We start from the raw sequence: 16,285 nt of genomic DNA, 5'->3' as shown, positions 1-16,285 counted from the left end.
ACAAAAGGATTTTGACCAATGACTTTTTTCTTCCTATAACTTATCTCTTCATGTTAAGAGACATATAATGCTGGTCTCACAAGTCTATACATTTGAGAGCAGGTTTATTTTTACTACATGGCATAGTAATTTAGGGAGGAAGGAAGGGAACAGTATTTTAGAATGTTATGACTGCATGTTTCTAGTGTTATTTTACTTCTACATTTAATCAAAGCATTTCTTAAAACTGTAGTCACTTCTTTGCTTTCCAGATCAAAGAAGGACAAGTCTAAAACTGGAGCAAAGTCAGATACATCAGATCAGGAACCTGAGGGCCTAACACTTCTGGTGCCAGATATCCAAAGGACGGCAGAGATAGTATATACTGCCACAACAAGTTTGCGCCAAGCAAATCAAGGTAAACAATTTCGGCAGTACCATTTTTCTGCGTATCGCCTAGAGCAAAATCTTGTTTGCGGTTTAGCTGCATAAACTGCAGCAGCAAATTGCCACTAATGAGTTGCTGCTTGCATTCTTGCAATTTGGCATATGAACAGGAATGCAAACACCAGCTCATTATAATTAGCAGCGATTTGCTACCACTTAGGCCAGTGATCCTCAATCTTGGGCCTCCAGATGTTCTTGGACTACAGGTCCCAGAAGCCTTCACCACCACCTCTTGCTGGCCAGGATTTCTGGGAGTTGAAGTCCTAGAATATCTGGAGGCCCAAGGTTGGGGACCACTGACTTAGGCAATTACACTTACACTGGTGTAAATCTCTGATAAGGTTCTGGCCAAAATTAGCCAGCATATAGGATACAAGCATCATTGAACAGGAGAACTTTTAAAGGGAAACTTAGACTAATGGATGTCTTCCATTGTTTCAGTTTTATTAATAGTTATGCTTCTATCTGAGATAAACATCATTGTTAGCACGTTATCACACAATTTCCTGCTGACAGGAAAATAGATGCAGTAGCGTATTTAAATATAAAAAGCTGTGGTATTGATCAGATGTAATTGGGTTTTTTTTAATTGATAGTTCTGTGTAAAAGAATGTGTAGAAACTTTGTGAGATAAATGGCCCACATCCTAACAAGCACATACATGCATGGAACTGAGTGTTCCCCTTCTTAAATATGCACATGCATCTTCCTCCTTCCATCTATCTGGAATGCCTTATTTGGGACTTCTGCAGAGTATAAACTAAAGAGAATGGGACTACTGAGACAAAATTAAAACATTTGTCTATGGGCCTTTCACTGTTCCTTTGCAATTCCTTTTAGAAAGACTTTGATAATATGCAGTAAACACCAGTCTTTAACAGTATAGCCAATCAACTTATCCAAATACATTAGGCATTGGTGATAGTGAATATGATGAGTTAGAACAGAGAACATCATAGCATGCTTACAGACATCAAAGCGAATGTCAGTTTTCCAGAATCCTTGGCTGCTCATTTCAATGATTATATGGTGGGAGTGGGAACAACAATAGGCTGAATTAAATGTAGCTTCTTCTTGCCAAGAGCTTGATTTTTGCCCATAGATTTTAGTTACCCCACATATGGGATAGCATATGTCCTTGATTTTATAGAATTCTGCCTTGAATTGGAATTACAATTGTACATATTTAACTCCTTAGTTTTTGTTGCTACCTTAGAAGGGAAGTGCCTATGATTAGTATTTGAAAATACTGTATTTTATATGGTTATTGTAACTTATTTTTTTTACTACTGTTATAACAGAAAGAAAATTGGCTGAGTATTCTAAAAAATCTGCAGTGAAACCCAAGCCCTTGTCTGTTTTAAGATCCCTTGAAGAAAAGTATGTGGTTGTAATGAAAAAACTCCAGTTTGGTAAGTTAAATCCATGTACAAAACCCCCAAAGCATGATTGATGTGTTAGCCTTTTTTCCTTCATATTCTTTGTGGGGGTTTTCATTTCTCCTTCTAACAAAATGAGCTGTCTCCTGAAAATATGAGCAGAAATCTGAACAAGGGAGTGTGTTAAAATCATGCCAGTGCTTACTTGTAGCCATATCTCTCATAGTTGTGTTGTATGGTTAAGTCGCTTATACAAACTCTGGTTGGCCAAGGATAATGAAAGGAATTTAAATAAAACAGTATGTGTTCCACAAATATATTTTCGTTTTTTTTATTAAAGAAAGTAATGCTTGCATGTTAACTTCATGTATATTTGGACAAGGGAAAAATAATGATGTTTTTAATCTGTCAGCGCAAATAAATGCCAAGAAGATAATTTTTGTTCTGCTCCTAGTAGAGAAAGGAAACATTGTTAAGGAGAGACGATGGAAGATGTTAACCTTGAAGCATGATGAAATAATTTCTTCACTTACTTTTAATCAGTTATCAACACAAAACTAGAATTATGTAACAGTGTTATTCTTGTAGTCGTAAATGGTGCATACATTAGCAAATGCCACCACATCAAGGGTACTGTAATAGCTTATATATATAAACTAAGAGGAAGGAGCTTGGTTCTGCTTTTTTGCATTAGTGTTTTGAAATTACTTGTGAAGAGGAGGGTGAAATGTTTATGTACCAGTTGTGCTTTCTTGTAAATTTAATTACTTTATCCAGTTTAACTATTGTCCTCTACACAATGTCTTACCCTTTTTACTTTCAGATACTTTTGAAATGGTTTCTGAAGATGATGATGGAAAACTGGTGTTTAAAGTAAATTACCACTACATGTCTCAGGTGAAAAATGCCAGTGATGCAAATAGTGCTGCCCGAGCCCGGCGTCTTGCTCAAGAAGCTGTAACACTTTCTACATCGCTGCCACTTTCTTCTTCATCCAGTGTCTTTGTCCGCTGTGATGAGGAAAGATTAGACATCATGAAGGTAAATTTCCTGTTTCAAGAAATGATGAGGTCTATAATTTGTATGAATCCTGCTAATTAGTCAGGATGGATACTCTGCTTCCAACTTGGAGAGAGCCAGGGAGCGATCTCTATCCATTCGACTATTACAGTTGGGTCTCCCATAGACATTAGTTATATTTTCAGGAAACACTGTTACACCTATAAGAAAAACTTGCTTAGCAACCAGTATTTCCAGAAAGACTGTCTGAGGAAAAATGGGAATGTAAAAGGACATGCTTTCTCCCAAATTAGTCCAGTAGCAAGACTCACAGCAACAGCCATCATTTCTTCAGTCCTTTTTTTTAAAAAATGTAATTTTTATTTTACAGTGGTGCATCGCTTAACGATTGCCCCACATTACGATGAATCCACTTTATGACGATCTTTTTGCGATCGCAAAATGATGGTCTGAATGGGAGAATTTCGCTCAGCGATGATCGGTTCCCTGCTTCGGGAACCGATTTTCACTTTACAACAATCAAAAACAGCTGATCGTCGGGTTTTCAAAATGGCCACTGGGTGCTTAAAATGGCTCCCCGCTGTGCTTAGGGACGGATTCCTCACTATACAGGCAGCAAAAATGGCCACCGTATGGAGGATCTTCGCTGGATGATGAGCTTTTAGCCCATTGGAACGCATTGAATGGGTTTCAGTGCATTTCAATGGGGTTTTTAATTTTGCTTTACGATGTTTTCGCTTAACGGCAATTTTCCTGGAATGGATTGTTGTTGTTAAGCGAGGCACCACTGTATTTTACTTTCAAAATGGAAGTCTGAGGTTACATTTTGTGCCTAGTGCTGATGCTACAGTTGGAGCATGTACACCAAGGTTCCCGCTAAGCTGGGTGCGTACACAACTCTACTTCCCTCCATGCAGCTGTCTTCCGTCTCCACGCAGTGATCATATTAGGTTCCAGTTGCGATGGAACCCAGCCCATGGTGGAGGTGGTGAAGCCACACGCGCAGGAGGGGGTGAAGCCACACGCGCAGGAGGCAAAGCCCTTCCCAGTGGGACTGAAAATTAGAGGGTACATTGATGTACACTAACCTGCTTTTATGTTTATAGATACTTTTTTAGAGTCTTGGAAGGGAAGGTAAAGATGGGAAATATGTAAAAAGTTAAAAAAAGGAGGAGATAGAAGAGGCAGGTAGCAAAAACAGAATCCAGTCAGGATGGTGGGGGCAAGCCATGTGGCTAATGATAAGAAAGGTTGTACCTGTTTATGTAGACGAAAAAAAGACCTGGCAGGTAGCATTGAAACTTGATGGTCTACATCAGGGAGATAGAAATGCAAGTATGCACGAGGCGATGGTAGCCAGGATTACTTTATCCAAATACTGTTCTGAAAATACAAGACTTACTTGTCACCGTTTGCAGTGTGTTTTATATAGACAACTAGTTTCCCAAAGTTCTTGTTGTAACTTCACTTCATTTTTTTCAAAAGGTTTTGATAACTGGCCCTGCAGACACACCTTATGCAAATGGCTGCTTTGAATTTGATGTTTATTTTCCTCAAGACTATCCTAATTCACCCCCACTTGTGAATTTGGAAACAACCGGAGGACACAGTGTGAGATTTAATCCAAACCTTTACAATGATGGCAAGGTAAATAATTTAACTCAGTATCATTGCAGACAACTGTTGCTTTTATTCCTGGATACATATCTCTTAACTTGTGTAAGCATATTCATATACTGAAATGTTCTACTGGTTTTCTTCAGGTTTGTTTAAGTATACTTAATACCTGGCATGGAAGACCAGAAGAGAAGTGGAATCCTCAGACATCAAGCTTTTTACAAGTATGTGACTTTTTCTAACACGGTATAGAGGTCTGGGTGTTTGTGTTTGTTTTGGCCCGCTACAATAAGTAAGTCAGCGGGAGTGCACACAAAGAAAACAAATGTTGCTTTTGAAAATAGTCTATCTGGTTTATAGTACTAGACCATATTATTTCCTAGTAAAGATCATATGAAGAATTTCTATATCATGACTAAAACTTCTAAGTTCTGTTTTTCTACCACCTCAATTTCTGATACAGTTTCAAAGATTATTAGGCAAAAACAAATTAAAAAATAAAGAAGACAAAAATGTTGTGGTTTAAAGACTAACTGCTGTATTTTAAATAATGTGCCTTTCTGGACAGGTTCACCCTTCAGACATAATAGTGGAACTACACTATTTGCTGTGTAGTCCCTCTCTTATATCTGATGAAGTGGACTTGTCCATGAAAGCTCACATTAAAAGACAACAGTCTTTAAGGTGCCACAATGTTTGAAATTGAAAAGAACCTCATTCAATTGTCATAGCACAATTACTTGTTGAAAATAAACATATGTTAATATGCCAGAGGGGCAGCAGACATTTTAATCTGCCTTATATGTTGTGAAACCTCCATATAATGGTTGACTGTGAAGTTATTTGATGTAGCAAATACTGCTATAGAGATGACAGGTAACTGTGGTCCTCTAGTTCCCTTTCCCTTAATGTCCTTTGGGCATGGAACTGGGCTACACTGGCATACCTGGGGCAATGCTTGCACTATTAATGTCTGTTTCTGAAGAAACTCGGTCTAGATCCAAATGTATAACAAATGTCTTTCCTCTGGTAAAACATTTCCATTTGTGGGGTTAGACAGTTTCGTGGTGTGTTATTTAGTATCACCTTTCATGAATTGTAGCCTACTTCAGATGATTCAGATATTCTTTTGTTTTTCAGTTTATCAGTGATTTTTAAGTTAGATGTCTAGAATATATTTGCATCTGTTGGTTTAAGGAAAACATATTTGGGAGGTAATTTATATCCAAGCTTCAGTGTCCTCAGCTGAGAAGTGCACTTGCTAGTTAGTCACTGTTACAAGTGCAGTTTTTTAACATCAATATTTTTCTTTTTTTTAAAAAAATCACAAAATAACTGCTTTTCAGTAAATTTTTTAAAAATCTGGATTCAGCAGTATGAGGCAATGCATTAGTCAATACCTGAATCCTATGTTATTCTTCCACCATTCAGTGAGGCCATCTCCTATAACAATAAAGTAACCAAAAAGTTACAAGCAAAAAAAAAGAAGAAGAAGAAGAAGACATAAACATTGTGGCACTTTAAACACTAACTGCTATATTTTAATGTTAGCTTTTGTGGACAAGTTCACTTCTTATGTCTAAGTCACAGTTATACTACAGAGTGGAGCTATTTCACCTTTACTTACAGTTGCAACTTAATTATTTACAAGAGGAATTAATTAAAAGTGATTTGCTATTTGTAATTAATGTCCAAGCTCTGGGGAAATTGAAAATTTAGCAGGACTGAAATTCTTTTGAAGTTTTGCCTCTGCTGACAAAGCAAACCAGTTTTTAAACAAAACAGCAGTTTACCTTTTGAGCAGTGGAAACAATATGGGAAATTATATTGATTGTATTTAGTGGTGTTAATTCTGTTTAAGGAACAGTCCTTCCACTTGCTGAAACTTCATTTTAATTCTTGTGCAGATGCCAAGTCCAATGCTCTGATTCCAATTACACAAGCAGTTGTACAAGTGTTTTCACAGTTCTGTTTGAACACTGCTAGGTTTTTGCTTGTGCTCCTGTTTGTCCAGTGCAGCTATAAGTAGAATACTGCCACCTTTTTCACTTTTTCCCCTATGAGTGTTACATTGATTATGACTCACTGAAAGCTCTAGAAAGTTTTTGGAGCTATTTTAAACCAGCATCTGTCGTTTTGTTTTGTCATGGTTTTAATTAACGGAGAAGGCTAATTCCTTAAATAATTTTGATGTATTTGCTAATGCAGAACAGTTTTTTAAAAGAAATATTAGTTATAATTCGAACATACTCTGTAAGAAAGAAGGTATCACACAAGCTATTTCTCACAGCTGACAGTCCATTGTATTTGGACAATGTTCATGGCACTGGGTTGTTTCTGAGAGAGTGGAACAGTAGAGAATGGAAAAGTTAGATTGCCTTTTGTTTTGCTATGCCATCATGTTTGTTTGTTTCATTTCACCTGTTGCAAGCTCTTTGAATTGGCTCTCTCTCTGCAGGTACTGGTGTCTGTCCAATCCCTCATACTAGTTGCAGAGCCCTATTTCAATGAGCCTGGATATGAAAGATCTAGAGGGACTCCAAGTGGTACTCAGAGTTCCAGAGAATATGATGGAAATATACGGCAAGCAACAGTCAAGTGGGCTATGCTTGAACAAATCAGAAATCCTTCACCATGTTTTAAAGAGGTTTGTATTTTCTGCAAGAGTCTGCTTGTGATTTAAGGGTTGTAAATCTAGGAATCCTGAAAATGCTTTATCATACTGAAATTGGAACTAAGCTGAAGGCACTTTGCAAGTTTTGTGGAAATAAGAGCAGTGACCCATGTACTGGAAATAAGAGCAGTGACCCATATACTGGAAATAAGAGCAGTGGCCCATCTACTGTTAGATACAAACATGGAATCCTGCCTTATAGAGACTGTGACCATGTGTCCATCTGGCCCAGCATTGTCAACTCGGACTAGCCACAGCTATCTCAAGCTTACCCCACATATCCCTGGCATTGTTGGTGTACAGGTATTAAGCAGGCTTGTTCCTGATTAGCTTCTGAAATCAGGTGTGCTCAGAGTGGCATGACAGATGCCTCTGGAAAGAACACAAGTGGTTTCTATTGATACTTTCTAGAGTTGATATTCAATGGAATGCTCCTTCTGAACCTGGAGGTCACATACAATCATTGTGACTACTTGTCATTAGGCCTTCAGTGAAAGCATGGGAAAAACATTTTAGAAAACGCAGTATTGTTATTTTTGCTTATTTTGTATAGGCTATTCCCATTAATAGGCTTAGTTGGGATTGTAATTTGTTAGTATACTATCAACTAATTATACAGTTCTACTCATTGGATGCAGTTTGCTCCTTGAAATGGAGAAACCACAGGTTTGCTGCAGTTTGGAGGAAAAGCCAAGTAAGAGTTTGACATTCCTTGCTCCCTCCCTGTTGTGCAAATGAACAGAGACTGTCTCTCTCTCTCCCAAGCCTTCCAGTAAGGACAGAGTATGCAAAGGAAAAGAAAAGCAAACTGTCACTTACACATAGGTTTTAGAGAAGATTAAAAACAGCAAAAACTCTTATCTACCATTTCAGATTAATTTTAAAAAATTGCACCATATACTTCAAACGATTAAGCTTGCCAGAAAACAAACTCACTTACATAGTTTCCTCTTATTTAGTGCAGCCATTTGGAATAAAAAACCGCTCCTGTTGCTCCTTGGCTCCTTCCGATTTCTGCCGAAGCAACAGGAAAGCCTGTTTCCTCCTCAAGGCTTTGCAGTGTGCCAGAGAGGACAGGGTTGGGTCAGGAGGCAGTAGTGAGACCAGATTGAAACGATCTTATAAGCAAATTTGTGATAGTTTCTGAGGAATTCTTGTTTGTGGGACCATGTTTGTGCATACGTATGTGCATACGTAGGTACAGTGGTGCCCCGCTTTACGATGATCCTGCTTGACAACAAAATCGCTTAACAATGACTTTTTGTGATTTCAATGGGGTTTTTTCGCTTCACGATGAATAGTTCCCTGCTTCGGGAACTGTTTTTTCACTTGATGACGATTCCAAACAGCTGATCGGCTGTTCTCAAAATGGCTCCCCGCTGTTTTCCGTACCTATCTCTGGAAGACAGCGATCGAAATTGGCTTCCCCTGTGGAGTATCTTCGCTGGACGATGAGGTATTTCCCACATTGGAACGCATTAACCGGTTTTCAGTGCATTCCAGTGGGGTTTTTACTTTTGCTTGATGACAATTTCGCTTAACAGCGATTTTAACAGAATGCATTATCGTCGTCAAGCGGGGCACCACTGTATGGATGGATGGATGGATTTCAAATATTTTTACCCCACTTTTCTCCTCGAAAGGATCCTAGTGCCGTTAATATAGCTACATTATAAGATTGGGATACTGAATCACAAGATTAAATATTGAATCAAACTCACTTCAAAATGCAGATTAATTCAAATTCTGTTCTGTAACTTTCTTTTGGCTGGCTGGATAGCTCAGTAGTTGAGGTAACCTGGCTGCAGAGTCAGAGACTGTGAGTTCAGTTCCCCACCGTGCATCTCAGCAGAGCCAGTCCGTCTGAGTGTTCTCTATCTTGAAAGCAGTGAAGAGGTTGTCATAAGTCAAAATTGACATGACAGCATACAATTATTTGACCTTCCTCTGGTCAGCATCATTGCTTATATGACCAGCTTAATGCTAATTAGTTGTATGTTTTAGGCATAAATTTCTTATAGCTTTGTTTCTTATGGTATTGTGTAGTTATTATCTTTTTCCAAGAAATGCAAAGTACACATGTAAACACTTGTGAAAAGAGAGATCTATCATAAAGCATACGCAAATCTCAGGATGAAAAGGAAAAAACATTTTCTGTAACTATTGGCAGTTCATCTAGATTCCTTTTTATTTCATCATTTTAATTAAGATGTCATCTAGCTATGATCTACTTTCTTCCTGGTCATATTTGATACTGCTTTAAATTAGCTAATAATCTTATCAGGCAAGAGTTCTGACATTTGTCATAAATTTTCTTCAATAATTTCATGCCTCTAGTTGATTATAGAGGTATGCAGATCGGAAACTAAGGTGGTTTTTATGTAGGGAATTGAATAACTTTCAGGCAGCCAAGGAAATTGGACTGAGATTGATTGATGTAGTAATGGTTATGTGGACATACCTAGAACATTATCCTTTTTAAAAAAGGACCAATGATACACATAGACTCATAGAATAGTAGAACTAGAAGACACCCCAAAGGCCTTTGAGTTCAGGTCCCTTCAGAAGCAGGAAATTCTGTGTTAAAGGGGTGTCTTTTCATACCTTTTTATATGTTTCATACGTTGCTTTTTAAACCATTTTTATATTTAAAGTTTAAGTGAATAAAGAATACTAGGCATATTTCTTGTCACGCATTTTTGAATCTTTTTATATATAAATGAGAAAAGAATGACTATTAATCCATTTTCATTTCAGTTTTGTTCTTCTGGGGATGGTTTCTTAAATGTTTGAGTTTTTCATGTGCCTCTCCTTTTGATTACCATGAAGGTGGGGCCTCGTCCAAGTGATTTTATTTGTTGTTTCCAGTTCAGTGATGGTGCCCATGGCAGCAGGAAGGGGAAACTGTAGGTTTGGCAAGAGGATGGTGGAGCAAGGAGACAAGCAATGGCGGTGATCAAAGGAGGGAGAGGGAAACCAGTAAAATCAATGTTCTAGACTACTGGGTACCGATTGCATTGAAATACTCCAGCACCTGAGGGCCCGTTAAGTGGCCAGTAATAGTTTTGACAGAAGAAGTAATTAAGCCCTATTCATTGACACTCACTTGTGATTTCCTCCTCCTTCCCTTTGCTTGCTCTATGTGACATTGCCTAAGGCATTTGTAATTTTAGGGGCTGGCAGTGTGAGCTGAATCATTGATTTATAAGAATAATGAAAAGGCTCAACATTACACTGAAAATGCCTTTGACTCTTCAAAATGCAGCAAGGACAAGGCAAAGCACTACCAGCTTCTGTTTAAAGCTGTGCAGCACTTAAGACACTCAAATGAAATACACAGTTGGCTCTTACATCCCCTGTATTGTCTGTCAGTTCTTTTTCTTAGCTTACTGCCAACTTCAGAAGTGACCTTGCAGGCATGCATTAGGCAGGAACAGATAATACAACACCCCTCAATTTTTTTTCAAGCCCCACAATTACAAACACTCTGGCTTCATGTGTTTCTAATCACGATGTAATTGTGACTAAAATCCTCCTGAGTGGGTCTGCCTGCACAACAGGATTGACATCATTGGCAACAGCATATTGTCACTAAAAGTTTATTTTTGTGATTTGGGGGTGCACTCAACTTTGTCACACTGTGTACAAGTTATATGCACTCCAAAATTGCAAAAGGAATGCTTTAATCAGTGGCAGTCTTCTGTTAATGGTGATGATATAGTGGGAAAGTAATTTTAATTGAGCTGTTAAATGTGCACTGCTATATGGCAAACTGAAACAAGAGGCATCTCTCTTGTAAGTTACATATGGTATGTTTAAAAAAGGAATATTTCTTTGTCTATTTGATTTCCACATTCAGTCCTGTTCAGGCTTTTGGAAAAAGTGTTGGGTAAGCAGACAGATATGCTAGTTGTTCCTTCTCTGTCGCTGGTTCCTGTCAAGAGAATGACCCCTGAAAAGGAGAATCTCCTCTCCGCATTCAGGTTTTCACTTCAGAGCATGGGGAAATCAGTGTTCTGAATTGCATAGAGAGTCTCCTTTCCAGAAGGTCTCTAGTAGTAAAAGCTGAAAGAAACTCATAAGGTGGGGGTGGGACCAGCTAAGCCTGCTCCCTTTTGTTATGGGCGTCATCAACATTTTCTCATTCGACCAGGGTTTCTGTGTGTATTAAATGCAAAAGTCTGAGTCCACTTTATGCTGCTATTCAGATGAGAGTTTTAAAAGGCTTTGTTGGTTGGATTAAGTAATTCAATTTACTATACTGGTAAAATTGCATGAAAAATTAATTACTCAAATATTAGCTGAAATCCTGTTCCTCAGCAATTTTTTTGAAAACAAATCTTTTCTGATTACCATTCCCCCACCACCACTGAAGGTCCCAAGTCTGCTGTGGAATACATTTTGTTGTGGGGAAGCCATTGGAGTCTGCCAGCCCTTCAGAATGGGAGACGTCTTTAAATTCTGATCTGCTGCTGCGTGATTCCAGTGTTTTTCAGATATGTATTAGACTTTCTCCTGAAGGTCCAGCAGTCCCCAGCAGCAGATTCCACAGACACCGTGGGCTCTTTGGCTATTTTGGAAAAATCACAGTGCTACTATCATCATCCTTGAGGTGTAGCTGCATGAATAGGATTTCAGCCATTCTCACTCAAGAGTTTGGATTCTATATATTGATAGGTTTAGAACTTCCCTGACTTAGGACACTTCACTTGTTATATATCACTGTTTAGACCAGTGAGGAAAACTCTTCACAAGACTCTGCCCAATGAAATCAGTGGTACTTTATTGTAGCAACAGAGAAAGAAATGTGGGTCAAAAGAGTTAGATAAGCATGCTAATAGTGTGTGCATTCTAATAATAGGGGAAATGGTTGAATAAGTTTGAAACATGGAAAATATATTTAAAATGCATTGGTATATTCATTAGGGAATTTTGCTCTGAGCAGAGAAAAATAACCAAATGTCAAGGTTTGTTCATTTGCTTTTAACCAAAAAAACACTCTTTCTTTCTCTTTTTTTCCTGTGTTGGGTAGATACATGACTTCCTTTTTTTAAATGCCGTAGTTTTAGTCTGAAATTAATTATCATTTTTTTCACTCCTTTGATATTCTTGTGTTGATACACTATTTTCTTGTGACAAATATCTATTTTTATTTGAAGTGGTTGTAGGCAGTAGGCTTTGTCAACAAAGACTTTGTGTCTTTGGAGAAACATGTCACAGTCTCAGATCAGATATCAGAAGAGACAGAATACTCCCTGTTTGTTACTGTTTCCTAGGAACAGTCTTGGATCTCTTTAAAAATGTAATATGGTAGATCATGAGAGTCCTGGACAGATCTCACTTTTTTCTGATTTGTGTTTGGCTATTAATAGTAGCTAAACATTGCATTTGTAAGCTGCACACTTATTAAAACTGACATGGGTGTAAATTCTATTGATCTCAGTCGAGCTTGCAGATACAGTACCAGTGGGCTGCAGTTGTGCCCTGGAATCAAGCCAGAGGCCACACCTGACATTTATGCAGTAGTAAAATAATCCAGTGGGCTATTTGTTAGCAGAGTTTTGGTAAGTTAAATTTGTCTTCTAGTTAAAAAGCAGTACTTTGATTGTTCACACCCAGTCTGCTCCTTGTTCTTACAGGTTATACATAAACACTTTTACTTGAAGAGAATAGAGATCATGGCTCAGTGTGAGGAGTGGATAGCAGATATACAGCAGTACAGCAGCGATAAACGGGTAGGCAGGACTATGTCTCATCATGCTGCAGCTCTAAAGGTAAGCTATCTGGATGTGATTTTTTGCTTTTAGTGTGACCAAAGTATCATTTCACTGCAGTGATGAAAAAAATACAGTGACATGCTTGCACACATAAACCGTTCCAAACAAGATGTAACGTAGCAGGCTCAATGACTCCAAGTTGTTTTAATCAGTTGCATAATACAAAAGGCTGCCCAGCATTCCCTGGGAGGCTGTAGAGCACTTATAGGTGGTGCAGTACACACTAAGTTAAGAGCCCAGGCCTGTCTTCAGTAAAACTTCATGTGATTAATAGCTTTCTAGAGCTCAGGTATTATGAGAAATAGAAGTCCATCTGTGTCAGGGTAGAACTAGCTGTTATAGCCAGTATCTGGCTGCTGATAAAAGCAGTAACTGCATTTCCTCTTCCATCTCCCTTCCTTCCAGTGATGATCCATAATACAAAGCATTTGGCTAGATGTCATTCCTTTGTAGGTTTCCCTACCAACTGCAGCAAATACCAGATGCGAGAATGCATCACAATGCAGTGATGTCACAGTCTCATATTTTGTCTTACTGAAAACTACAGAACAATTAGGAGGGAGAACACAGAGTTCTGACCTTGGTAGTAAGTCTATTTCATGAGTGGAGCAACTTTGGTGGGCCTTGGGGCCAGTCCCACCCACTGGCCTCATAAAATGAAAAGAACAAAACTGGCAATGGTCAGAAGTCCACTTCCAGTTTTCAAAAAATGGGTATTAGGTGGTACTAAACTCTAATTTACAGTAAGGATGAATGTTGACACCTGTCAATTTCCAAGAGTGATTTTGCAGGTTTTTTTTAGGTAGGGTATTTTTATAATAGTGTTAGTGTTAATCATAGAATCATACAAGACTTGGGCTTGTACAGCCCCCTACCAAATCAGGAAATCCTTACCTAAAGCACCCCAATCTCTGTTTAAGTACCACCAACACTGAAGAATTCACCTCCCTTTGAGGCAGTTCACTCTATTGCCAAAACAATTATTGCTTTTAGGAAGTTTGTCCTAATGTTGACTCAAAATTCTTCTTTAATTTAAATCTATTACTTTGGACCTTACTGTATGGAGTTGGAGAAAACAAGCTCATTCCATCTTCTGCACGACAGCCCTTCAATGTTTGAAGATGACTATCACATGACCTCTCAGTCTTCTCTTCACAAAACTAAATATGTCGAGCTCCCTCAACCACTCCCAAACCTTGCAGTCTCCCTTGGACACATTCCAACTTCTTAATATCCTTCTTAAATTGTGGTACCCGGGACTGGACACATTATTCTACTCTTGGTCTAGTTACATATTCTGATTATCTCATAAATATGTTAGGAGGTAAATTTTAGATCCATCTTCCAGTCAAGACTACTCACCAAGCCCAGACCATACAAACATATTTTAAATAAATAAATAACGTTCCAGCAATTGCAGATATTTTCCTATATAGCATTATGCTACCCCATCATGTGGATAGAACAGTCAGTGGCAGTGTTAGCTTAAAATAGACAGAGCAATGGGCTGCTCACATGTGCCATGTCCATTGCTTTTATGCCTGCACTATCAAGTAATGGTTTACAAGTGTAGAGCTATTGGAGATCAAATCACAAGTTACTTATATCATTTCAAACACAGTGCTTTGCGGTATCATTTCACTGCAGTGATGAAAAAATACAGTGACATGCTTGCACACATAAACCATCCCGTGCAAGATGTAACGTAGAAGGCTCAATGACTCCAAGCTGTTTTAATCAGTTGCATAATACAAAAGGCTGCCCAGCATTCCCTGGGAGGCTGTAGAGCACTTATAGGTGGTGCAGTACTCGCTAAGTAACCCACCCATGTCTGTGGGAATCTCTTTTTTCTCCATTTCTGTCTTCTGTGGTCTCAACACAAGTATAGCGCATCAGAATGAGTAATCAATATGCAGTTGGTCTAAAAATAACTGCCTCTCCCCAACCCCCACAAAACATCATTAAAGTCTCTACACAGTTCTACTGTTTGTCATGTCCTTTCATCCGTCCCACTGTATCTACGTACTATGGTGTGTTAATCACTGGGAAATTTTTATTTTGTGTGTAGTTGTTTAAGGCCTTAGCAACATGGGCTGTGTAGCTTTGAACATTTCAAGCCCACCCAGCTCCTATGAACCGAGGTTTCCAGATCTAGCTCTTACATTTGCTGTAAGCAACAGAGCGCTGCATAGAATTACGTTCTACAATGCCATCCTAAGTATGTCTAAATAGAACAAAGGTTCAGTGGGAAATAATCTCTAATAGAAGCCTGAATAATAAATCTTGATGCAACTCCTGCTAGTCTTTAATTGTAGTTACGAACAATAGACACACATCTTTTACAACTAAGTCAAAAGTCATTATGCTTTTATTGGAATTGGTTTTATTTGATCTGAACAATGTCTCGTTTTTTGACTTCATAAACTGCTATGAAAGAGAACCTTTCCTCATTGTGAATGTGTATGTGCACAGCGTCACACAGCTCAGTTGCGGGAAGAGCTCCAGAAACTCCCTTGCCCTGAAGGCCTGGACCCAGATGCCGATGATTCAGCTGAAACATGCAGTGCCATGACAAGTGCTGAGGATGCTCTCTTGCATGAGCAAGTCAAACCGAGCAGCAGTAAAGACCTCCCAAGTGACTTCAAATTATGAGCTGCATTGACATGGACTTGATAGACACACAAGGCTTTGAAGCACAAGCCAAATATGTCAATATTTGTATCTAAGAAGCTAATTATGTAATAGGTAATGAAACTGAAACTATACTATGCCCTTCAGGTTATACAGTTTAATTCAAGATGATCTTTTATTTACCTGTACAAGAGTGTAAACTTTTTTGTGCTTTTATTTTCCAATTGTGAGAACCACTGATTGGTATGTTCAAAAAGTTATGTATACAAGAATGGATAAATCACTGATATATAAGGGAAGCTACCTTAGGAAAGAATGTTTACTGAATGTTTATTATAATTTTTTTTTACTTGTAGAGTGAGGGCGGTTGTAACAAAGAATATATATTGGTCATTCTTACTGCTACTATTTAAAGTCAGACAGTTTTCACTGAATTTGATAGATTTTACGTTTGGCCATATCTCCATTCTCGTATTTGATTTCTAAAGAGAACCTCCTGTATACTTCAATAAAGGTCAAATGGACATGCTCCCTCTTATGATTACTGGTACATTTTTTAAATCTGCCATAAGTTCATTATAGTTGAAGACTTGCACTTATATGACTGAATTTATTACAGTCGACATATTTAATTTTATGCTTAACTAATTCTAAAATGCGGATGAAATAAATGCACATGGTTTTACCTCAGCCAAAATGTGGAGTACTGAATTCATCTTTCCTAGCCTTTTGCTATCAGCTGGATGACCTCTGTTCAAGAA

The 16,285-nt window shown here is 38.2% G+C and overlaps 1 protein-coding gene across 8 annotated transcripts in view; it reads left to right on the top strand.

Annotated features, from left to right (window-relative positions):
• The window catches only part of BIRC6 (baculoviral IAP repeat containing 6), a 182,011-nt gene extending 165,958 nt beyond the window's left edge, over positions 1-16,053 (top strand). For all 8 annotated transcript variants that reach the window (XM_072992371.2, XM_020802834.3, XM_020802831.3 and 5 more), the window contains 8 exons: positions 252-397; positions 1,728-1,838; positions 2,629-2,846; positions 4,311-4,472; positions 4,589-4,666; positions 6,901-7,089; positions 12,756-12,890; positions 15,366-16,053. In XM_072992371.2, the coding sequence (XP_072848472.1) occupies positions 252-397; positions 1,728-1,838; positions 2,629-2,846; positions 4,311-4,472; positions 4,589-4,666; positions 6,901-7,089; positions 12,756-12,890; positions 15,366-15,545 (1,219 nt within the window). In that variant the 3' untranslated portion in view covers positions 15,546-16,053. The remainder of the gene's footprint in view (positions 1-251; positions 398-1,727; positions 1,839-2,628; positions 2,847-4,310; positions 4,473-4,588; positions 4,667-6,900; positions 7,090-12,755; positions 12,891-15,365) is intronic.
• Positions 16,054-16,285: the final 232 nt, after the last annotated feature.

This window comes from Pogona vitticeps, chromosome 1, assembly GCF_051106095.1.
Source record: "Pogona vitticeps strain Pit_001003342236 chromosome 1, PviZW2.1, whole genome shotgun sequence".
In the NCBI taxonomy this organism is placed as follows: Eukaryota; Metazoa; Chordata; class Lepidosauria; order Squamata; family Agamidae; genus Pogona; species Pogona vitticeps.
Note: the sequence above shows the minus strand (reverse complement) of the source record. Positions and strands in the feature narration are given on the sequence as shown.